General features: G+C 39.5%; 1 protein-coding gene across 4 annotated transcripts in view; it reads left to right on the top strand.

Moving 5' to 3' along the window:
- BRD10 (bromodomain containing 10) overlaps positions 1 to 26196 on the top strand; it is a 106948-nt gene that overhangs the window by 6112 nt on the left and 74640 nt on the right. For 3 of the 4 annotated variants that reach the window (XM_077817644.1, XM_077817643.1, XM_077817646.1), the window contains 2 exons: positions 5441 to 5641; positions 22869 to 24310. In XM_077817644.1, coding sequence (XP_077673770.1) covers positions 5441 to 5641; positions 22869 to 24310 — 1643 coding nt within the window. The remainder of the gene's footprint in view (positions 1 to 5440; positions 5642 to 22868; positions 24311 to 26196) is intronic. The other variant, XM_077817645.1, reaches the window with a different exon arrangement.

Raw genomic sequence — 26196 nt, 5'->3', positions numbered from 1 at the left:
AGACTTGGACGTTAGTAATTTCTCAGAGGGACCTAATTCTATAATTGTTATAAAAGTATAGCTGCAACATCTAGTTAAATTCATATTCTAAACTGCTGATGAAAAAATAGGAACCCAGTTAATCCAAAATGGCAAATATAGCAGAAAATGGCAGAAGACTCTAAAAGAGCTATATAGAAACTTTTCTAGTGCTGAGTCCTGGATTTCTCACCTGCTGCAATGGACTGTGAGCATCTCTAGAACAGGAATTGAAGAATGCCTTTAGATTACTACATCTAGCCTGAGTGATGTGTACACGAGAATGGTGTGAGAATAGGATCTGAGGTTTACAAGAAGATGAAGTAATAAAGCCCATTGAGGGTGTTCTCACCAATATAATCAGATGTTTTGTCTGGGTGGTGAAAGATGCCAACTTCTAATGTATTGTACTCTTTAAAAGTAGCACAGGTATGAACAGACACTAAGTTGAATCTTTGTATTAAATATTTCAGGACTGAACTGCAGGGATATGTACAGGATTTTTGTAGTTAGCTTGGTTGGGATTCATAAAATAGCATGTAGAAAGAAATGGTTGGAGGAAGGTGGTCAACTACAGGGACAATGATTTACTCCAGAAACCTTTTTGCTTTTTAACTGGTGTATTTCAGGCCTTGGCTTGGGAACTTGGTTGCACCAATGCCATTAGTGGGATTGGGGCTTAGTTGCTTGTGATTATCTGAAGCAGCTCCCCTTAGACAACACAGGAGACTGGTTTTGGGGTGCACTGTGTCTAGCTCTCCGCAGTTAGAAGGCTTTTCCAGTCAGATATGGGACATCTGAAAAGAGAAAAATTAGTTCATATCTGTGAAAAAATGAGGTGACTCTGTAACAGAAGTTTTCTAAGTGTGGGGCACAACATACTAGCCTCCATGACTATCGGTGACCCCTTGGCCATCTGTTTCTTATAAACAAGCGGGTACTCATGGAACACTAATCTTGGAAGAGTGTTTCAGCAAAAAATGTTTTGGGAACCTTTGGTATATAAGGTTGCATTTTAGAATCAAATTCTCTATAGATCTGAAAGATACGCTGAAAACCACTTCCTAAACAAACTGACACAGTGAATTTGTTGACCTTGAATTCTGTTTCTGAATATAAGTGAATACTGGCAATCACTCAGTAACTGGCTAAATGAGGTACCATACTGTTTAATACCCTTAAGAGTTAGGGGCTGATGAAAATGTGTTTAATTTTAAAGCTTCAGCTGAACTTGATGAAATACAAAACATTTAAAATCAACACAAAAGCCCCCGTCCCCAAAAAATCAGGTAAAAGTGAGAAGAAACTGGTCATAAAATATTAGAAAACTGCACAGCTGCAAAAGATATTTGAATGGAACACAAAAGAAGGTAAAAGAAGAAAATTCATATTGCTTTAATATGAAAATTTTCATAACATTTGCAACCAAGGAGGAAAAAAATTGTCAGTACTATCACACTAACAAGGATTTTTGTTGAGATTTGTGGCATAAAAAGCAGGTATCATTCTTTAGCAATAAATGGTAAAATGAAGGCTGCCTATTAGTTGTCTGGCATGTGAATATACAGATAAACAGGTGGTGAAGATCTTGTGCAGTAAAGGTTTTTTAACCTAAACACACAATGTGTTATAAAAATATTCTTTGGGTATGAAAGCATGACTTTTGATTAAAGAACAATCTTTTTATAAGGGTAGTGGGCAGTAATCCAATCCCCAACTCGAATTATACACACATCTCTGCATTTAAAGATGTTAAAAATCTAATAACTAGTTCTTTCTTCTGGTACTGCATTGGCTGTGAAATATATACAAATGGTAGGTGCTGGATTGCTTTTCTGCTAAGCACTCTAGCACCTGTGCAAGGTGGAGTATCAGAGATTACCTTGTGTTAATCACCTGTGCACTCATCTCATTCCTAGGCAGCCTAGTTGCTACCTAATTCTGTTCCTTCCTTTCACCACTCTAGATCAGACTGTAATTAGAGTTAGTGTACACGGGGACACTCCAGAAAGTTAAGATGAAGTAACTAAAGTTTTGAAGCTAATGTGCTTTAGCTTAACTTCAGTTTTGATTAAGTCATCATAGCTTCTCATGTAGACAAGCTCTTAGGCCACGTCTATATGAGGATGTTATATCCAATTAATTTGTTTGCTGTAAGTGAAGCTATTTAACTCCATTGAATTGAAGTGTGTTCACACCACTGTGTTATTCCAGATTAAGGTACTTTCCTTGCTAATCATTGTGTCCGTGCAGCTCTGCTTGTTTGAATTAATCTCAGTATTCTGGATAGACATCCCATGGTGCAGCACAGCCTTCATTTTACCATTTATTGTTAAACAATGATACCTGTTTTTTATGCCACAAAATGTACATGGTTTTTCTCATGGTACATTGTGTGGTGAAACTACAGGAGTTCTGGCAAGGTTGGGGTAGGGAGCAAATTAACAAATGCCGATGATTCCTTTGTTGCTCATAATGTTTACCCTGTAGTAAGTAGAGCTAATCTTTCTTCTCTTTTTATGCCAGTTTATTGGGTTGGTGGTTCATTCCTTTTGTGTTGAGTAATTTAGGGGACTACTCTAAATATGGTTAGAATTGGACTCAGCTTTATCTCCTGTATATATGTATTTCATAATCGTGGGCTCTTCACCAAGGATAGTCTTGTCCCAAATTTCCTGAGCTCAGATTTGGATTCCAGCAGCCAAAGGATTATCACTGAGGATAACAAGTGGGGTGGGGGTTGCAGAGGAAGTGGCAACCATTCTGATAAATTATTTTTGTTACAGCAGTGCCTGGAACAGTGGTCTTCAACCTTTTTAAGTCCAAGATCACTTTTTGAATTTAAGGGCAACCGAGGATCTACCCCGCCCCTTCCCCCAAAGTCTCGCCCCACTCGTTCCTCCCTGCCTCTCTCCCTCACTCGCTCTCTCCCACTGTCACTCACTTTCACCAGGCTGGGGTAGGGGCTGGGGTTCAGGAGGGGGGTGTGGGCTCTGGGCTGGGGCTAAGGGGTTCACAGTGCGGGAGGTGGCTCTGGGGCAGGGGATTGGGGTGCAGGAGGGGGTGAGGGGTGCAAGCTCTGGGAGGGAGTTTGGGTGCAGGAGGCCGCTCTGGGCTGGGGCAGAGTGTTTGGGTGCAGGAGGGAGTACAGGGTGCTGGCTCTGGGAGGGGGGTCAGGGCTGAGGCAGAGTGTTGGGGTGAAGGAGGGGGTATGGGGTGTTGGCTCCAGGAGGAGGCTGAGGGCTGGTTTGGGGTGCTGGTTCTGGGAGGGGGCTCAGGGCTGGAGCTTGGGGTGCAGAAGGCAGTTCAGGGTACAAATGGGGGTTCAGGATGCTGGCTCCGGGAGGGGGCTCAGGGCATGGGGTTGGGGTGTGGCCTCCTACCTGGCAGCATTTACCTCCCTCGGCTCCCGTTTGGCAGCGCAGTGTGGCTGCCACTAAGGCAGGCTCCCTGCTTACCTTGGCCCCATGCCCCTCCCAGAAAGGGCCAATGCTCCCTGTAGGGGAGGGGGTGGGTGGCACATGGCTCCATGCGATTCCCCTCTGCACGCACTGCCCCCGCAGATCCCATTGGCCACGGCTCCCCATTCCCAACCAATGGGAGCTGCGGGGGCAGTGCTTACAAGCAGGAACAGCATGTGGAGGAAGACCCCTAGGGCCGTAGTGGCCACTTCCGGGAGCGGCATGGGGCCGGGGCAGGCAGGGAGCCTGTCTCAGCGGCAGCCCTGCTTGGAGATCATCCAGGATCGACCAGTTGATCACAATCAACCAGTTGGTGACCACTGGCCTAGAATGTACTAGGTTTTGTACAGACCTATAGGAAGACAAGTTCCCTGCCCTGCAGAGCTTACATCCTAAAAAAGAGATTACAGTCTAAAAAGTAAAATTAGGGCATTTAAAATGAGAATCAAGGGCATGAAATGGACCTGAAATGCATTTGGGAACCAATGCAGACTGTGAAGCATTGTGTGATGATGATTGCATCAGCCAGCGCTACCCTGTTGTTGCCTGCTGCATGCTAATCCAGTTTGTTTGCAGGTGGGCCTTAACAACACCCTCCGAGTAAATTGCAGTATTGTCTATCAGTGACCAATATATGGATCTTTTTATTATGCTCACAGTGGAGAGGAACAAGTAAATGTAGTGTACAAGTACAGGTGGGAATGTTCCGTTCTTGACACTTCCCAGGATTACACTTTTAATTGCGTCCTGTTCGGGCCGGGATAGTGGGGAGACATTGCTTTAACTTGGGTGTTATATAAATACCTATATTTTGCTTCTTGCTCTCCTGTTCATCCTGAGTGTGATGAGTGATGTTGGAATGGCATTGTGGCTTTTGCACACCCTATGAATCTGAATGTGAGAAGTTTGTTTTTGTTGTTGTTGACAATAGCTCCCTTTTGTGCATTCTTTGTGCTCAAAACTTCTGCATCAGTATGTTAGGGAATATATTAATAATAATAAAGGTCCTCAAATATGTTGGCAGCCAATATCTGTATTTTTTGCCTTCATAAAATTTTACAACCTGAATTACTATTATTTACATCTTAGCTTACAAAATATAATTGCCTAGTTTTATTAACTTGTAGCTTGTTTTCTCTGTTTTGCTGTTAATACTCATTACAAAACAACCTCTAACTCTTCAGTCTTTAACAATTCTAATATCTTGTGTATATATATTTTCTCTATTCATTTGTAGTAGACATTCTCTATTTTGTTAGTCCCGTCTGGGAAATTGGTGGTGGTTTGGGTTCTTACCTTTTGTAACCCAGGAAGTGTGTGTAATTTTTCTTGATTTTTTTGACAATCTAAGACGATGACTAATTGAAAAAAAATACTTTTCACAACATTGTATTTTTATTCAATCATTAAACTTCATGACTTCATTTGAGTTTCCTAACACAGTGTAAGAGAGAGATCCAAAACAAGAAAAGATTATTCTTTTGTTTTCAGCTATTTCATTTTTTAAATATTTCAAAGTAAAATATTCCCAATTTTGTAATCTAAAATTTAAAATTTTGGCAATCTGTCCTGTTGAGTTTGCAACAAATCTTTTGTTTCAGAATGCTTTTGTATGTTCTGAAAATGGCTTATCTGAGCTCAAGTATATAATATTTGTGTGTCTAGATGTTTACAAAATATATAATGTAGAAATTAATTTTGAAAATCTAATTATTATTTATTTAGGAGATAGCTATTCACCATTTTTAATAGTGTAGGTCTTGGCATGTAAGTTTAATATTTTGTAAAGAAGTGGTCGTTTGATCTCTGAAGAATTTGGCAGTTCAGTTGAGGATAGTAATGACACTATAACAATATCAGTTTTTTCTGACCTAACCCAGTTGTACATCTTAGAGGTGTAGGTAGTGGATTACTGCTGGTCAGGAAAAATTATTGTGCATTGATCTATTTTTTTTTGCAAGGCACTTGAGAGAGAAGACAACAATAGCAGTAACATCCAAAGGGTACTATGGGTTGGAAGATGAGAAAGGAACAGCATGCACTTCAACAAGGCGTCGTTCCACACCTCGCAGTTTAGCAGGCTTGGCAACAGGCATTTTTGAGTCCATAATGGTTCAGGTTCTGAGACAAGAAGAGCAACAGAGAGCAAAAGAAGAAAAGAGGTAAAAGGAAAAAGTTAATTTTTTTTGTAGTCTTGCCTTTCCATTTCTCAAATGTTTCTCTTCTGGAACACCAAATACATCACCTATTGTTTTGTGATACAGAGTTCACTATTGAACCCTGGACTACAATATAGTTAAGAATGCAATTACATCATGGTGATTACCACTGTCACAGAACCCATGAATTTTGCCATATATTTGGACTTGACTCTAAAAGGTCACCACTGTCATGGAACCATTTTGACATTTATATGGACCCTGTGGCTACACATTAGCAATTTGTTAGTTTTGTATCAGTCTAGTTCTCAGTGAAAAAGGGCCAGATCCAAGTAAACTAACATACAGTTCATGTGCAGCAGATGGTCAGTGCTTACTAATAAGCTGTTCATGTAGACCCTGCTGCTGCACAACAACAGGTCATAAGTTTGCCTTGATCAGCTGCTGTGCCTTAACAGTTGATTAGTTCACCTTGATCTAGTCCCATTTTAAAGAGAACTAGATCAAAGTGAACTAACAAACTGTTAATGTGCGACCGCAGGGTCCACAAGGTTACTGTGACCATAGTGTGAAATTGTTTGTTTTTTTTTTACTGCGACTGTGCCATGAATTACACACGCTTTTATCATTAGAAGGTATCCGCAAAACCCTAGTTAGTCTTAATTCACTTTTGTTATTGGAAAATTTCCCAAACACCGTAATGGTGTAAATCATTTTAAAACTTCTGATATTTTAATATCAGAAAATTTGTAATAGCGTTTGAAAGCCAGTAGTCTATGGACATATTCCTTGTTTGCTGAATCCTGATTTACCATACTTCCCCATGACCATTTTTTTTTGTATGACTATAGCAGAACTATAAGCAGTCACGACTGAAGTACTGAAAGCAAGTAACTTGAAACATTCTTAATCCATGTTTGTTGAAATAAAATACTACATATAATTTTTAGTCTAGAACAACACATTCCTTATAATGGAAGAGTATGTAGTTTCTTAATTAAATACATTTTGAGAAGTTATATTCCTCCTGATACCAATAGCATATAATCACCTTTTTTTATTCTCTCTGTATGGTGTGTGTATGTCCATTTATATGTTCTGTATAGGATGTTTTAATGTATTCAATAAATATTTCATTCTGTGGCGTACTTTGAAAGAGGTCCACTTATGGACTGTCTCCTATCAATCCGTAACTTATCCCACAGAATTCTTTTTCTGTTCTGGGGCTCTGTGAACTATGTTTGAGGATCATTCTTAAAAGGACTGTATGTTGATAAGGCATATCGCTTGTTCTCCTTTTCATTTGTCATAATGTGTAGTAGTTCAAGGTCATAGTATCCACTAAAAGGAAACAGGGGAAAGGGAGAACATACTTATTAAATCTGAAGTCTTCTTAGGGAGCCTATTTCTGCGCTATCATTCTGCTCCAAATGTGAAAACAGTAGACTGGAAAGGAACTAGGCTGGAGAGCTGCAGGATCTTGGCTCATGTACCTTCATGATGCCTCTGCATAGTTCCCAATTCTCTTCTCCGGATCCCTCAATGGCAGCATGACCATTAAGGTTATCTATGCTGGAATTGGCTCACATCTATTGCATATGACTTTTTAGTGGGGACCACCATTAGGAGAAACTAATGAAGCTTCAAACATCAAACAACATTAACTTCCATGGTTGCTTAGTCCCCATTTCTGCTTCCTTGGGAGTAGAGTATGCTGTGTCAAGTGGCTATTCTCTGACTCTAACTTCTTGGGTAGTTAAGGTTGTTGGGGGTGTGTTGTTTATAAACACCAGTTTTGGGCCTTAAATATCTGAGGGCAAGTCTACACTACAAAATTAAGTTGACCTAAGTTACATCGACCTACAGCCACTGGAGTAATTAAATCGCTTTTGCATGTCCACAGTACGCTCCTTGTGTCAGCAGTGCCTCACCAGGAGTGCTTGGATTGATTTAACTGTCAGTGTAGGGCATTGTGGAACGGTTTCTGAAGCAACAGTCTATTTAAGCAACTCAGTGTCTACAATGACATTGAGTCAACCTAACCACATCAACCTATGCACTTCACCTCTTGCGGAGGAGGAGTTAAGTAAATGTAGTGGGTGAGTTTTATCAGTTGGAGCTACATTTTAGTGTAGACGCTTACAGAGTTAGGTCAATGTAAGCTGCCTTATGTCAACCTAACTCTTAAGATGAAAGCACTGCAGAAAAAAAATACTAAAAAAAATAAAACCTGCATGCATGCTAATAACCTTACCAGCGATTCTACCCTTCCCCAGCTCCAGTAGGGGCTCTCGTAGGAGTCAGTCCTTCAAACCATGGAGTTTTTCTGTGCTTACTAGTTAATAACAGCTTTAGCTCAGAACAAGCAGATCATCCTGTTTGTTCATGCAGCTTGGACCTTTGTTTTCAACCTTCAGGAACAGGTAACCAGCAGAAAATGGTTTGTTCTTCAGGGTGTAGTATCAAAAACTTTGGGTTTTTGATTAACTGAAGATGGGGTGGAAGGAATTTGCATTCAACTCCCTCTAGACATTTCCCAGGAAATCTACTTCACGTGTATTATCCTCCAGAAGCCCATTCTGGTCTGCCTCGTTCAGTATAGTTTTTTGATAATCCATATCCACAATAATATATAATCTTTGCATTTAATAGGATGGACTCCAAAGATACTAAAACTTAATTCAGTAGGGTTTTTCCAGGATATTGCCACATCTGCTACTTATCCATGTAAACAGCAATCACATCAAGAAAGAGTGCTAGATGGGAAATACTTTGTTTAAAACTAATAATTCATCTTAATGTAACCTTTCTGCCAGTCAGAGTTGGCAGCAGCAAGGGCTGGGTTCAGTATCTAGGGATTCCTTTTCAATAACACAATGCAAAACCGTCTCGAGCCCCTACCCAGTGACCTGGGACACTTCTGTACCACCCCCCTGGGTGCCTGTAAGAGGCAGTACTTCCCCTCTTGCAAGCAATGAGTCTGAGTGTAGCAAAAGCCTTTTAAAGAGGAGGGAAACAATGTGGCATTATCTGGGGAAATACCACAAACAGGATTCATAACACAAACCATGAGCAAAAGATCGGCCCTCAAGTAAGTTTGGCAGTGTGTTGTACCAATAAAATAAAAAGCAGGATCTTATTAAAGAGGAAAAGGCAAAATGCCACATTTGTGAATACAGAAAGAAGCATAGTAAGCAGTTATAGCTATAACATTCCATTCAATTTCATATTTATTCACACATTCATACACACACAGGTTCTGCAAGGTTATCATAGTTACCAGCCTTAGAGTTGCTCATGCCAAGCCACTGCCCAGTTGGCCTGGACATGAGGAGGGAGCAGGGCCTTGTCAGATGCTCATCTGATGCTCCTGGAAGTTGGTTTGCAGAATCAGACCCCAAAGTTCTCACTTTCTAGAGTCCATTTTTATAGGAATTTCTTCCTATGTCAGTCTATGGGAATTGCTTCATCATGCTGTTGCTGAATCAATCAGCAGATGGCACATTTCTGATGGCTCCGTGCTGCCAGATGTTATCTTATTCTTTGGTTTTCCGATCCTTTGAGGCTGTTGGGTGGATTCCAGTCTGCCCTCCGGGGGTCCTCTGGTTGTTTCCACTTGACGCCTTCTTCAGCCGATGAACACTGGATTCTTAGGCTGGCACCTCCCTGATCATTCAGTTATTATCCACACCAAGCATCCATCCACATACATCCTCTATCTCTATTTTAATCACAATTGTTAACAAAGCGAGATGAATACAACAAAAGGGCGGGGAGTCTCTGTGTGCTGTTTCTGTTCAATCATAGAATCATAGAATATCAGGGTTGGAAGGGACCCCAGAAGGTCATCTAGTCCAACCCCCTGCTCGAAGCAGGACCAATTCCCAGTTAAATCATCCCAGCCAGGGCTTTGTCAAGCCTGACCTTAAAAACCTCTAAGGAAGGAGATTCCACCACCTCCCTAGGTAACGCATTCCAGTGTTTCACCACCCTCTTAGTGAAAAAGTTTTTCCTAATATCCAATCTAAACCTCCCCCACTGCAACTTGAGACCATTACTCCTCGTTCTGTCATCTGCTACCATTGAGAACAGTCTAGAGCCATCCTCTTTGGAACCCCCTTTCAGGTAGTTGAAAGCAGCTATCAAATCCCCCCTCATTCTTCTCTTCTGCAGACTAAACAATCCCAGCTCCCTCAGGCTCTCCTCATAAGTCATGTGTTCCAGACCCCTAATCATTTTTGTTGCCCTTCGCTGGACTCTCTCCAATTTATCCACATCCTTCTTATAGTGTGGGGCCCAAAACTGGACACAGTACTCCAGATGAGGCCTCACCAATGTCGAATAGAGGGGAACGATCACGTCCCTCGATCTGCTCGCTATGCCCCTACTTATACATCCCAAAATGCCATTGGCCTTCTTGGCAACAAGGGCACACTGTTGACTCATATCCAGCTTCTCGTCCACTGTCACCCCTCGGTCCTTTTCCGCAGAACTGCTGCTTAGCCATTCGGCCCCTAGTCTGTAGCGGTGCATTGGATTCTTCCGTCCTAAGTGCAGGACCCTGCACTTATCCTTATTGAACCTCATCAGATTTCTTTTGGCCCAATCCTCCAATTTGTCTAGGTCCTTCTGTATCCTATCCCTCCCCTCCAGCGTATCTACCACTCCTACAAAGTATCGCTTTGAGTCTCTCTCTGTGTGAGTAGTTGTTACAAAGTATTGCTTTGAGAACAGACTCTGTTTTAGGATGTACTAACACAGAGAGGGAGAGAAACAGTAAAATAAGAGACCAAGAGACCTCTCAGTTAGTGATACCCTGGAATTTAAACTATGGGGAATCAAAGTCATTTGTGATTTTAATACAGAACTTCTTTAATATGATCCAACAAGTGGCATTTTCTCCTCAGGGTCTTAAGTCCAGCAACCTAAAAGGCACCCCTCCCACAGTTTCTATCCTTGGTCAGTGCAGCCCCTAGAGTTCAGAAGTTCATCTGCAGCTTGTATCCCCCAGCCTGAGTGAAAGTGTGTGGAGGTATGGGGGCATCTTACATGCTCCACTGCTTGGGTCACCGGCTGATTGCCATGCCTCTCTGTGGGGTTCTGCTGCAGTCTTCACCACCAGTCACGCCTCTCCGCCGGCTGTCCTGCTAGCCATTCCTCTCACTGCTCACCAAAATGTCTTCAGCCCCCCCTTCCACTTAACACAGCTTTCAGCTCTTAATGATTTCACTGTTAGCAGGGGAGCCTCAGTGATGGCACACTCAGAACCACTAGCCCAGAGTAGGTGTAAGGCTTAGACCTAGGAGTTAGTGATTTCAGCTCTGCAGCATGTAACAAGATTATCCTAATGGAGTCAAAATTAGCTTTGTTATTAGACCCTGGAGAGAGGAGGGGTCAAAGTGCTGTTTGGGGCCCATACTACCAGGTACACATATCTATTCCTAGCCTCTCTCAATTCACTGGGTTTTGGAACCCATGTCCCTTGCCTAGCGAGTGCTACTTAGTTGAGGGTGAGTCCCTCATAAAATGCCAAGTACAGTTCTACTGTCCTTGATTCACATAACCAGGATAACAACACTTTACTTCTGTTTCACTAATAACAAAGAGATCGTGGATCCCACAGCAGTCAAAGTGACCATTTGGGCAAGCAGTCCCATCATGCTAGGCAGGGTAGGTGTGCCCATGGAAATGAGGTTAGCCTCTGAAGTCCTTTTCCACAGCTCACCCCCAGAAATCAGGGTAGAGCTCATTTTGACTCTGTTTACATTAAGAACAATTTAATAACATTAAAGATCATTGATATTTTTACCAAAAGATTAATCAGTCTTTTTCAGATTACAGAAAATTAGTTTACCATCCCTTTTCCCCCATGCAATGTTAAGTATGCTAATAAGGAACATTCATGGTATAAAACTGGATGCCTGAAGAATGCTCAGGGTCTACTTGAGAGGGATTCAGCTAGCCATTGTTACTGATTATTTCATTTCATTAAAGGTGTAAAAGGAATGAAATTGTCAAAATCTGTTATCACAGGATGGATCAGATGTTGTATGTCAGAAGTATAATAATCTATGGATAATCCTACTCAATCAGGCATTAATATACTCAGTCTTATTTTGGGCAGTAAGAACCTTTCCTTCAGTGAAAGAAATATATAAAGTAGCAGCTTGGTTTTCCATTTGTGATTTTGAAGAATGTTACAAATTGCGTTTACAAGTGTCTTGGGATACATCTTTTGGGAGATGAGTACACCAGACTGTGATGTGTTTTTTAAGGTTATTCATACAATACTACCATTCCTTTTAGTGATTTTTTTTGTCACTTCCCACTTAGAATGTATTCACAGATAAGCCATGAGGAAGAAAAGAAATGAGCAGGCAAGAAATGTATTTGTTTTTTTTTTTTCTCTTCTCTCTGAGTGGCATGTTTACTAGTGGACCCAGTCTGAAAAGAAACCGTTGAAGAACCAATGGGTGTGAACATTTTCAATAGAATGTGTTTATTTACAGTAGTTTATTTTACTTTATTAAAATTGATATTTTGTGTTCTTGTTACATTGGCATCAAATTTATATTTTGTTTTCAATTGTGCATATACATGTAATAACCTCTGACCATTTTTTGTTTAGTCTCCTTGTGTTCAGTTTTCCCCATCTTCCTGATTCTGTGGATTATCAGCTCTGTGTTGTGGGAGCTTTGTAAGACCCCATTGACAGCTTGCTTGAATTAAGAATTAACAAGAATAAGTTGTAAAACTGGGTTTAGAGATGTAGAGCCAGATTTTCAAGGGTATTTAGGCACCTAGTGGAATAATCCCACTAGGCACCTGTCTGCATTTTAGACAACTAGTATTTTTTCAAAATCTGACCTTTAGCTATTTTATAGAAAATTGTTTTTAAAAAACTCAACTGTGACAGGTTGGATCACAGAAACCCCCTTGGGGCTGCCAACGGATGTGCCACAACTACTTCTGCCCCTGCCTTCCCTACCAGTTTGGGACTCCAGAATCCTGCCTGGTTGTGCCAGACATGCTTGCCGGCTACAAACACAGACCTAGGTCTGAACCATGTCCCACAAACTGCAGGCTTACCTGAAAGCAGCTTAAGAAATGTTCTTGTCCCTCACACTCAGATACCTAACTCCCAATGTGGTCCAAACCCCAAATCAATCAGTTTTACCCTGTATAAAGCTTATACAGGGTAAACTCATAATTGTTCACCCTCTATAACACTGATAGAGAGAGATGCACAGCTGTTTGCCCCCCCCCCATATTAATACATATTATGGCTTAATAAGTAAAAAGTGATTTTATTAAATACAAAAAGTAGGATTTAAGTGGTTCCAAGTGATGACAGAACAAAGTAAATTACCAAAGAAAACACACAAGTCTATGCCTAATCCAGTAGGAAAACTGAATACAGATAAAACCTCACCCTCAGAGGTGTTCCAATAAGCTTCCTTTTACAGACTAGTCTCCTAGTCTGGGTCCAGCAATCACTCACACACCCTGTGGTTACTGTCCTTTGTTCCAGTTTCTTTCAGAGATCCTTTGGGGTGGAGAGGATATCTCTTGAGCCAATTGAAGACAAAATGGAGGGGGTCTCCCAAGGCTTTATATAGTGTCTCCTTGTGGATCTAAACTCCTCCCTCCACCTGTGCAGAATTACAGCTACAAAATGGAGTTTTGGAGTCACATGGGCAAGTCACATGTCCATGCATGACTCAGAACTTTACAGGCCAAGCCACATAGCCAGGAAAGCTCAGATGTGGATTGGCGTCTATCAAGGTCTATTGTCAGCTTAAGTGTTTCTTGATTGGGCACTTAACTTGCACATTCCTTTCTAAAGAAGGGGACTAAATGCCTTACTAAGGCTACTTAAAATCAACAAGTAAACAGCCAATATTCATAACTTTGAATACAAAAATGATACATGCATACAAATAGGATGAATATGTGCAGTAGATCATAACCTTTACAGAGATATGTTACATGGCATATGTAGCATAAAACATATGCCAGTTATGTCATATATACATTAATGAGCATATTCCCATAAAGCATTATGGGGTGCAAAGTCACACCAATCCTATGTTCAGAGAACATAATTTAGGTTGCAAAATCAAGCACTCAAAATTTCAGGAATGACGGAATTAGGTTTGCTCAGACAACCTTAATTCTGTGCCTGTATGTCCTTTCTGTATACTGAATGAGGCAGGAGTCTTCTGGAGTAATATTGTATTTGATCATATAATTGAAGACTATATCATAAGGTAAGTGAACAAGGTGGCAGAATTAAGGTGGTGTGGTCAATCATAATTCTAGTATTTCAGAACTATTGAGTGCTTGATTGAGCAACATAAACAACGTTTAACATAGTAATATTGAATATAATTTCCTAATTTGTATTTTTAAAGAACAAACATCCAATAAAATGTATTCTGTACAACTGTAACATGCACGGGGCATGGGCATGGCACATGTTTGTTGTGCCAACCTGCACTATGTACCAGTTTAAGGGCCACGCATTAAACTAGCTCCGTGGTCCCCAACCTTTTTGTGGCCAATAGCACATTCATGTTTTCAGAAGAGTGTGGCGGACACCGAAATTTTTCAAGGCTTATTTTGTATTTGTACATTAAGTAATATATTAATATTACATAATATATGAATCCATAAGATAAAAAAGGTAATTTTACTTGTAAAAGGTATTAATTAAACTATGCGGCAATTATTCTTTCACCTTACCATGTGAATTTGCTCTTTTTTATCTACCTGTAAGAAAAAATTATGATTTATTTTGTAAAAACTCCTTAACAGTTTTCATCTTATTTATTTTTAAAAAAATAAAGTTATTTTTGATTGGACAGTTTTTTGGAAACATTTAGACTAGCTGAAGCAGAAAGTGAGGCTAGTAATATTTCAGTCCTATATATAAAACATTGTTGAACTGCTGGTCCAGATATATTTATTATTCTTACTTTAACATAGATAGCCAGTTATGATTAATTAAAAAATATTCTTTGTGTTGTTACTTGTAACTGGATTTAAATAAACAAACAAACATTTTAAAAAAAAGTTAAATACAAGTTAATCATATGCGCTCATCAGCACTTAATGGAAAATAGGTATCATTAATTCATGTGTTTTTTTTTTCTAATAAAGTCAGTGTGATTTTTGGCACTGCATTTCTTCAGCCAATTTTTCGTAGTTGGGAGAGTAGGATGATATTCCCATTTGTAAGCAATCATCAAGATGGGCATCTGTATGCCGAGATCTGTATTTTGATTTTATGATGTTCATTGTTGAAAACAGAGCTTTGCATAGGTAAGTGGAACTGAAATAAGATTTTATTTTGTGTGCTACATTTTTTAAGGCAGGAAACTTTTTTCGGTCAAAGTTTTCATCTGTTGCGCAGGATTTTAGAACAATATCATTTTGAAGGTCCAAAATCTCCCATTCCACGTCTTCTATTCTTTCTTGAATGAGACTCACAATTGATGTAGCCATTTCTGTTACCTCTATTTGGCAAGTGAAAGGATTCACAAGAAAAGCAACTACAGGCTCAATGGTGGTGAACTGTTGAAATCTCTTTTCAGATTGTTCTAGAAGTGTTTGAATGTGGATAACAAATGGTGATGGGTTAAAATCACTGTCACATACCACTTTCTTCATACTTGGGAAATGTATGAGAGACTTCGTCTTCATATGTGACATCCACAAGATCAGTTTTGCTTTGAATGATTTTACAGAACCTATCATTTGAGCCACGTTTGTCTTTTCCCTGGAGCTCAAGATTTAAAATGTTCAATTTGTCAGTGATGTCGGCAAGAAAAGCCAAGTCCATTAACCAGCTGGAGTCTTCTAGGTGCTCAAAGTTCTGATGTGTGGACTTCAGAAATTCTTTGATGTCTTCAATTAGGCTTAAAAAACATGCGAGACCTTTACCTTTGCTCAGCCATCGTACTTCTGTGTACAAGATAAGATCAGATTGTTTATCATCAACATCTTCCAACAGGGCCTTAAAAAGTCGGTGTTGCAAAGGTTTAGCTCGAATAGTGTTAGTTATTTTAATAACGACATTCATGACTTGTTGAAAAGAAAGAGCTTTGGCGCACAAAGCTTCTTGGTGGATAATGCAATGATAGGACATAAAGTTCAGAAAGGATTCATTCTTCTTGCAGAGTGCAATGAATCCATTGGTGCTGTCCATCATTGCTGGTGCCCCATCAGTGGTGATTGCAGACAGCTTGTGTAGTGGCATACTAATTGAAGTTGCATATGGTTTGAATAAATTACAGATGTCCTCACCCTTTGTTTGCCCTTTCATAGGCAATACTCTGAGTAACTCTTCTTTTATGGTGAAGTCACGAAATACCATCCTCACCATAACTGTCAACTGCGCTGTATCTGATATATCTGTCGACTCATTGAACTGCAGTGAAAACCAGTCACATATTTCCAAGTCATCCTTTAGCTGAGTTTGCATGTTGCTTGAAATTGCATGTATCCTCCTCGTAACTGGGTTGTCTGATAACTGCAAGTCTTGTATTACCGACAAAATCTCACGTTTGTTAGGAAATCCTTGAAACAGGCAATCAGTACCAGTCAAAAATGCTTCCTTCAAGAATTCACCATCTTCGAAGGGTTTTTTCTTCTTGCAAGCAGATGAGCAATTTAAAAGGAAGCAATAGTAGCACTTTTAGACTTTACCACTTGTCTAGTGAAAACAGATTGCGGGGCAGATAGGTTTGATTTGAGTTGATTAATTTTCTTCTTTCTCAACTCAGATTTAAATGGATGGCTAATGTCAAAACAGCTGTGATTAGTTTGGAAATGGCGTTCGACATTGTTTTTTCGGCACTGCAACAGTACCACCGCACAATAAGCAAACATATTTCCCTTTATTTTCAATAAAACAATGGGATTCTTCCCACTCTGCGTTGAAATAATGCGTACGTTGTCTTTTATTTGAACCACTCATTTTGGGGCTAAATGTTAAAACAATAATAAATCGCAAAGCGCGAGAAAACAGCAGTATGAGTGCAGCAGAAGAATACTCACAGGGCTGGCTTCAGGCACCAGTGGAGCAAGTACATGCTTGGGGCGTCACATGCTAAGGGGCGGCATTTCGTCCATTCTTGTGGTGGCAGAGTCTGAGCGGGGGTTTTTTTTTTTTCCTGTTTCAGCAGTTCGGGCGTGATGCGGTGTTTTTTTTGCGCTTTGGCAGTTTGGGCGGCGGCAGTCCGAGACACTTTTTTTTTTTTTTTTGGCAGTTCTGGGCAGCGCGGAGAGAAGCTGGAGAGAAGCCGTGGCCCCGCGCCTGCCGGGAACAGAGAACACCAGCGCCTGCAGCCCCAGAGTTCTCTGTCCCCGGCAGGCGCGGGGCCGCGGCTTCTCTCCCCTGCTGGGCATTACCTTTCACACCGTGTCACTAGGCAGACACGCATATATGCCCTGGCGGGTGCCATAGCACCCATGGACACCACGTTGGGGACCACTGCACTAGCTGACTCTACACAAGGTGCAATCAAGTGCACAAAATAAACAGAAAAAATAAATAGTTTTTTAATTGCTTTCTGTTATACTTTGTTACTTTTAAAAGTATCAGGTAAATAATTTTCAGGGAGAGTATGATTATTTTTTTCTACATGTAGAGTTTTAATGCTTTGCTTTCTTAATTTGTTTCAGATCGATTTACCATCCAGCAGTTATTTTTATGTTAATTTCAAATAGCTAAAATTTTGAAAGTTCTCTCTCCACACAAAGCATAGGAGGAATCTTTAGGTGCAAGACCCAGAGTTGACAAGTTCATATGGCCGCTAAAATTCAGCTAGAGCCCTTATTCAGTGTAAATCCAGTTGAAGTCAGTGGGAATTTTTGCTTGTCTAAGGAATGTAGGATTCCAGTATAAGATGAGGAAATCTATTTGACAGTTTGTCGGACATGTCATTCAGAGAAATATGTTTGGATCAGATATTTTTATTTGTCAGATAATAGTATCGTTTTGTTGCAGCCACTCTTTACAGTGATTTCATCATGTCAGTGTTTTGACATTACCAAATGTACAGTGCTTCCCATTATTACCAATGTGATTTGCAAATAAAAATATAAAATACAGCCTCCTTTTTAAATGTTACTTTATACACAATCACACACCAAGTATTGAAATCATGTTTTAATTTTGTGTTTCTCTTTCCAAACTAGATATGTAAGACTGGAGATAAAATGTGGCCACAGGAAAATATTGTGTGATAACATGGAATGGTGGAAAATATGGAAAGACTTTGTGCAATAAATATTTATTAAATGATGTAGATTCATTCTCAAGAACAGGTTTTAAAAACAATAAAATTTACACTAGTTTCATGGGTTTTTGCCAAGCAGTAAGCAAAGGTGTCTTTAGGATTTTTTTTTAGTAATAAAGGGAAAATATTTTGACAAAAATGATATAGTTGAGTGGAATTAGAGTATAAATGTTGCACTAACAGGTACACGGTGGCATACTTTTTGTAGTTTGTTTTAGTAAAACCCATCATAGTTCCATGTAAACTGTGCAGGAATCTTATATATACAGCGCAGATCAGAAATCACGCTGCTCGTGTCTCCTCTGTGCGGCCCCAGCAAGGCTGTGGTGTGGCTCTTTTAAGAATCTGCTTGTTCCCTCCCCCGTGACGGTGGGTTTGGACTTCTCTCCTTACTGCAAGGGAATGCAAGCCCTTCTGTTTTTGTGTCATGCTTGGCTGAGCCAAGAGGAGGTAGTGGCTCTGAGATGCCCCTTGGGCAGGAGCTCAGATGGGGCCTGTCTGGGTTCTGTAGTGCTGGCCTGGGTTAGTGGAAGTTCCAAAGCTGTGGCCTGAGGGGCAGAAGCACACACCCCTGACCCCATACCCACATCTCATCTGCACAATAATTGGTGTCCAGGGACATGGCAGTTGCTGCTGCCAAGAGGCAGCAGGGGAGTGAGCTCCAGCCTAGCCCCCTTCCTGGGAGTCCCCAGTGGGCATGTCTGGAACCCCTGGCCCAGGGAACTTGCGGGGGGTGTGTGTGTGTTTGTCTCTCCCTGTCCCTCCCTCTCCCAGGCTCTTAAGACAGCTGCTGCATAGCAAATCATTTCCCTCTGGGACATCATGAACGGGTGTAATAGAGACTAATGTGTGAGACTGGGGAGGAGCCACCCTGGAGCAGCCCTCCCTGCACCCTATTCTCCTGGCTGCCCCCCAGAACTTCTCCTAAACACTCCGTAGCTCAGACACACAGAACCCCTCCTATACATACCCCTCACTGCACACACACAATCCCCCTCCCATGCTCACCCCTCGCTTTTTTTTTTTTTTGTTTGGCTGGAGAACAAAAATGTAATGTTCAATGGAGTTTGTGGCCCCCTCAGTACAAAATAATAACAACAATTGAGGGAATATTGATGCCAATACATTTCACCAATGCAGTACAATGCAATACAGTAAATATGCTTTTTCCTACTGATACACTGAAAAAATTTATATAGCCAAATTTATTATTTATACTCTGCATGGGTGTGCCTGCATGCAATCTTTAGCTGTAATTTCAACATCTTTAATAAATTAAAGATTGGTTTTGGTTATTAATAGCTATTCTTAGTGATTGGCCCCCTTCACCATCTGCTAAACCAGACCATTCCCTTCCCCTCCCCATCTCCAAGGTGCAGAAACCCTTTTGGTCCCACCTTTTTTCAAGCCCAAGTGCTCTAATATACACAACTTACCTGTACATTTATTTCAATGTAGAGTTCATATATTCAAATAAACACATTACCATATGTTAGAGTATTTAGCTGCCTAAGGCATTTGGAAATAAGGCATTTGGAAGCCGCCTTATGTAGTTGCGAAGGAACGGCAGGCTTCTTGCAGGTGGAGGAGAGGTTTAGGAGTGCGTGGCAATTGAGTGGGTGTTTGGATGGGAGCACTTCACTTTTTTTAAAAAGAAAAGGAGTACTTGTGGCACCTTAGAGACTAACCAATTTATTTGAGCATAAGCTTTCGTGAGCTATAGCTCACTTCATCGGATGCATGCTGTGGAAAGTGTAGAAGATCTTTTTATACACACAAAGCATGAAAAAATACCCCCCACTTTAACTTTAGGAACCTAAAGTTAGATAAGCTATTACCAACAGGAGAGTGGGTTTGTGTGTGTGGGGGTGAACCTGGATTTGTGCCGGAAATGGCCCAACTTGATTATCATACACATTGTAAGGAGAGTGATCACTTTAGATAAGCTATTACCAGCAGGAGAGTGGGGTGGGGGGAGGTATTTTTTCATGCTTTGTGTGTATAAAAAGATCTTCTACACTTTCCACAGTATGCATCCGATGAAGTGAGCTATAGCGCATGAAAGCTTATGCTCAAATAAATTGGTTAGTCTCTAAGGTGCCACAAGTACTCCTTTTCTTTTTGCGAATACAGACTAACACTGCTGTTACTCTGAAACCTGTCACTTTTTTTTACTTTCTTTTTTCTATTCTACTGCCCACCCTCAGGAAATTAACTGAAAAAACCCTATGTTAATACAATATTGAGGTATAACATTTCAGTGGACAAAAGTTAGAAAATGTAGACGTGAAGATTCCCAATTAATTCGGACACCTTTGTATATGTGTGTTTGTTAATGGCATATATTTAACAACTTAATAGAGGCACTCATTGGACTTACAACACAATTTGTTCCTGAAAATTGCGTCATAAGTCGAAATGTCATAACTTGGAACCACAGTACACTCCATTGCGGGACCAAGGGTTGTAAAGTCGAAACCAGTTGTTGTAAGTCAAATCAGGGGGTCAATTCAGAAACGTTGTAAGGTTGTAATTCGAACGTCGTAAAGTCAGGGACTGCCTGTAATTGCTAACCTTGAAATATAATGCAGGACAGATACAGCTCACTCTACTCATGTAAGTAGTCCTATTTACTTCAATGGACTTAATCATCCAAGTAAGGCAAGCAAGATTTGACCTCATATGTATAACGTGGCTGTATTAACGCTGATGTGGAAACATCAACTTTTGAATTTACTGACATTTTTAATTTAAATTTTTTGGTGTTGCATTAATATATCTTTCTGCATTTAATAGGTAAATAAATAACAAATACCCAACAATATAGTATTAGGAAACTTCATCTTTGGGTTTCAGGTACAAACCATTTGAACTTTCTTAATGATTTGTGTCAGATTAAACTTTCATTGGAATTACATTTTGATGGCTACTTCTCTGTAGTTCTTGCACATTCATAAATACATATAGCACACTCACTTAGTGAAAAGTGCTGGTCTGTGGTATATTACTCCCTTTTTGCGACAAAGATACAATCTAAACTAGGCTATTAATGCAATACATATACATAAAAATGTATAAAGTGGCAGAGTAATGTCTATTTTAGAGCAGTGGTTCTTAATCTGGGGTGCACACACCCCCTGGGGGTGCAAGATGCTCTTTCTGGGAGTGCGAGACATGCCAGATTTTTTTAGAAGGTAAATCATCGAAAACACAAATTAAGCACAGGCACCTAAGTACAACTACTTTGTTTCATCAAAACTATGTATTTATTAACATTATATATTTTTTAACGATTACTGTAATATACAAACAAAAAATATATCTAGGTTTAAAGAACTGACCTACTTCAATGATTTTTGATAAGAGGTGAGAGAACATATTTTGAGAACCGAAGGGGTGCAGGCTGCAGTAAAGGTTAAGAACCACTGTTTTAGAGGCTAGTACTCATTAATAGCTTTCTGTCATCAAATGGAGAAGTCTGTGTTTGGTTAGGGTCTTTTGGCTTAATTGGGAGGAGTTTATCCTTTCAATTTATATTTCATATTAATTTATTTGTGTGTAAGAGGGAGAATTGGGGCAAATAGTTTGAAAATAAATAAGATAATAGGAACTGCAATATTGGGTCAGACCAGAGATCGGGCTAGCTCAATATCCTTGTTTCTGACAATGGTCAGTACCAGATGCTTCAGGGGGAAAGTGTAAGAAACTCTGTAGTAGGCAGTTATGGAATAACTTTTCCGTAGGGAAAAATTATTCCTAAACCTATGTGTTAGTCTAGTGTATGCCCTCAAACAAGAAGGTTTATACCCCATTCAAATTTAAAAAAAAAAAAAAAAGAAATCTTTACTAATGAAACTCTGGATGTTCTCATTATTCATATATATGTCCAGTTCTTCTTTGAAATCTGCTACCTTTTGGCCTCTATCCTATCTTGTGGCAATTAGTTCCACAGGCCAGTTTTGTGTAGTGAAAACATTTCCTTCAATCAGTTTTAATTGTGTTGCCTTTGCATTTTATTGAATGTACGTATATACTTGCATTATGAAAAAGATAAATAGAAGTGCCCTGTCTGTCTTCTCTATACTAGTTATTATTTTGTATACATCTATCAAATTCCTTCTTATTAGTGTGTTGTATAAAGTAGTTTTGCTCTTTTCAACCTATCGAAATTTTTCTAGGTAGGTTTCTATTTATATCACCCGTTTCTGAATACGCACTATTTCTGCTGTATCCTTTTTGGTGTGGCACCAGAACTGAATACATTATTCCAGCTGAGGGCATACCATTTGTAAATGTAATATCATTATATTTTCAGTGTTATTTTCCATCTCATTCTTTATGCGTCCTCACATTTTATTTGCTCTTTTTAACCCACATTGCACATTGATTAGTAAAACACACATGGAAAAGGGGCATGTATACAGTAGAATACCTTTTGTTAAGTGTGTATATTTGTGTATAAATCAGAAAGATGTTAAATGAAAACAAGAGACAAGATAGCTGTTCGAAGTCACAGTACAGCAGTGTGAGGGTAAAGTCTCAACAGGTATGCAGTTGAATAGGATTTTAATTGGATACTTGATGAGAAAACAGTGTCTGCTGATAAAAGGGCTGTAGAATTGTTATTGGGGGAACACCTGATGGTATCTGCCAAGATTTTCTCATCCCCTCACTTCTTTTTCCAAGTGGCAGCAGTAAGAAGTGTAGGTAAGATATAATCACCTATACGTTCCCATTTTGAGTACTGATGTGTTATGTAATCCATCTTAAAGACCAACTGAATTCTGATTTTACGTGCTGTGTTCATTGTTGCTTTAAACAAAATCTATTGGTTTTTCATTCTGTATTTCTGACTTTTCTCCTTCACTATTTTTTAAGGTAAATCAGATATCTTAATTTTTGTGACATTTCTTTTATTTCAATAGGCTACGAGAGCAAGAACGAAAAGAGGCAGAAGAAGCTAGTCAGAAAGAAATAGAAGAATGGGAAAAGTCACTTTTAGCTGAAGCAGCACCTACAAGGATGGAGACCATGTGGGAAATTCCAGCTATTGGTCATTTCCTTTGTTTAGCACAACAAATTCTAAACTTGCCTGAAATAGTCTTCTATGAGTTGGAACGTTGTCTTCTAATGCCTCAGTGTAATGCTTTTTTATCCAAAATAATGACTTCTTTGTTAAGTCCTCCTCATCGAAGATCTACCTTGCATCGAAGACCAACTCTTCCTTACAGGACTTGGGAAGCAGCACTTAGACAGAAAGTGCAACAGTGGTACACTGTTGTAGGGCAAACTGACAACCCTGATGGCTGTGCAGAAAAGCTTGGGCTATGCCCCCAGTTTTTTAAAGTCCTTGGGGAAGTTAATCCTTTGGAGGGAACACCATTTCATGAGCTCCCATTCTACCAAAAAGTATGGCTGCTAAAAGGCCTCTGTGACTTTGTATATGAAACACAAAAAGATGTTCAAGATGCTGTGCTTGGGCAGCCTATCCATGAGTGTAGGGAAGTGATCCTTGGTTATGATTTCTTGGAGAATGCCTATGTTCATTTTCCACAGTTCTGTGGTGCTGATGTACGGATTTACAAACAGAAGCCTTTTCAAGCTCCTGCATTTCCAGCTCCCCCCATCAAAGTAAAAAAAGTACCACGGATTAAATTGGAGAAAGTGAAATGTGAGTATGTCAGCAAAAGCAACGGGGAAGTCAGATTTGGTGGTAGAGAAGAGCTGCTACCTCACTGTAAAATAGAAGCAGGGAAAAGTATGGATTCTCTTATTTGTTGTCCAGCAAAAATTCACTTGGATAGTTTCAGTATCACCACGGAAAAAGAAATGAAACCCAATTGTGAAATTAAAATGCATAGAGCCTGTGACATAAAAAAAACTGGCTGCTGTAAAGAGAACCAGGAGAAGCCAATTAGTCCAGGAGAAATTGTTGGCTTTGGGGAACCTCTTAGCCCAGGAGAAATCAGGGTTGTAGAAAATGGAGAGAAACATCATGAAGCTTCCCTAATAAAAACTGAGCCCAGCCCATTAAAAACAAATACCCTTAAAACCTGCCAAGTGCATGTGAATGGGAGTCATAGCAACAATCCAGACATGAATTGCCACAAAGTTGCTAGAGAAATGTTTCTGGAGAATTCACTATGGAATAATAAGAAACTAAAACTTACTAAGATGCGAGCAAAAAAGAAGAAAAAGAAAAAAAAGAAACTGAAAGACATTTTGAATGCACATCTGCAGAGAAAACGTGATGACCTGCAAAGAAAGCGTGAGATTCTTCCTCACCCATTCAAGACTTACAAACCTGAGATCCAGAATAAGTTGTTCATCATCAAAAAGAAAGCAAAACACAAGAAGCACAAATCTGGTAAGTTGATTTGATTATACTAAAAGTGAGAGAAAGGGTGATAGTGGCGTGTTCTTAAAATAGACTTTGTAGCTGTATTTGTTATATTTTATTTTGTGAATGGGAACAGTATCATGCCTTTTACGTTTCTGATATTAATTTTAGATGGAAGAGTTTCACATCCAATATATGGTATGCACAGAGCAGGTCCGTCAATTGATAAAACTTGACAAAACATGATTCATGTACAGTTTTCAGGGTAGCCTGTAGTCAGTGTAGTTTGCTGTGAGACGTTTTACTTGACGCAAAAAGCATCTGAGGCTATATCTACACTTAGGGCGGCGTGTAGAGCACAGATACCACATGCTCCATACCACAGGTAAAATAGCAGTGTGGTATTTAAACAGGATATAAATTGTGTAAGCTGTTTTACATGTTGCTGCTATACTTACTTTTGTCAAACTCTTTAGCAAGGTGGTCATCACTAGCAGTGCTCTCAGAAATACCAACTGTATTTTAAAGAAATGATTTTACAAACTAGTTTGCCATGTGTACATAGTGAAAAGTTTTTTACATTTTCAACATTCAGATTGTTGGGCTGAGAAAAGTGCCTGACCTTGCATCATTGAAATCAGTGGAAATAATGCTATTGACTTCAAAGGGAGCCGGAGCAGGCCCTTAAAAATTATTCTGTCTGATTTTTTTTTAACTAACTATTGTTACAAGTAATACTATTTTTAATATGATTACTTGATTACTGTAAAAGAGAGATCAGGGAAAAATTGCAATTTTCTGTTTGTTCACTTTGTATATCTTATATATAGTGCATTGAGCATTAAAAATCTTACTATCACAAATTCCTCATCTGTGTTAGCTGCTGTAGTGTAATTTGATGCCCAATGTTTGTAACATACTAACTTGTTATTTTGTTTTAATGGTTAAAACATAAACAACATTATCTTGCTTAAGGCAACTTCATAAACTAGGATCTGCTGTCAGATGAGTCTGCAGACAGTTGATGTAATTTGTTTGATTCTATTTTAAGGGCTTCTTTATTTCTACTAATCTTTATTAAGGTATATTTTGGGTACCAAGCATGTTATATTGGGAGAGCCTGTTATAACAGAAATAAGTATGCTAGGCTGCAAATTAAAAAAAAAAAAGTGGGCAATGAAATTGTATTATATTAGTCATAAAATGAGCTTCTGTAACTAAGTAGTAAATCTAGCTAATGGAAGTACCTGGTTATTTATATCAAATTGCACTTGTGTGGTAAGGAATCCTAGTTTCACACTGGAATTGTTATGGTGAATTTGTCTAGGGAAATATTAAAGAATATAAATGATTTGTTAAAAAATACATTTTCCTGTAATTCTAGTCTAGTAACTACACTTTCCCTTCAGAGATTCCCACTCTTAAGTTGTGGGCTCCAGCAGATGTCTTGGGAATGCTCTCACACATTAAGAGTTTTTCAGAATTTCCTGTATCAAGGTGACTGTTGGGAATGTGGGAGAGAGTGTACAGAGTCTCCATATGTTTTGTTTGTGTAATACATTTATAATGTGCTTATCTCAAGGCATCTGAGTACCATGCAAAGGAGACAAATACAAAAAATACTAAAGCGAAATCAGCTAAGAGTACAATGTGCTGCATAAAAAACCCCCCCCCAAAAAACAGAACACCTCCAAAGGATCAGTTTCGAACTGGTAAGAGGAATAAATAAAAGTTAGACAGTTAATTTAAAAAAAAAAAAAAAAAAAAAAAAAAAGCTCAAGGAGGGAATCCAAAGACTAAAAAAATGGGTCAACTGAAGTAGATGAAACTTCTAGCATGCACTAAAGCGGGATCTAAACCACAAGGGCCACATGAGGACTAGTACATTGGCCCGAGGGCCACATCACTGACCC

Source organism: Eretmochelys imbricata, chromosome 5 (assembly GCF_965152235.1).
Source record: "Eretmochelys imbricata isolate rEreImb1 chromosome 5, rEreImb1.hap1, whole genome shotgun sequence".
NCBI classification, from domain to species: domain Eukaryota; kingdom Metazoa; phylum Chordata; order Testudines; family Cheloniidae; genus Eretmochelys; species Eretmochelys imbricata.
Note: the sequence above shows the minus strand (reverse complement) of the source record. Positions and strands in the feature narration are given on the sequence as shown.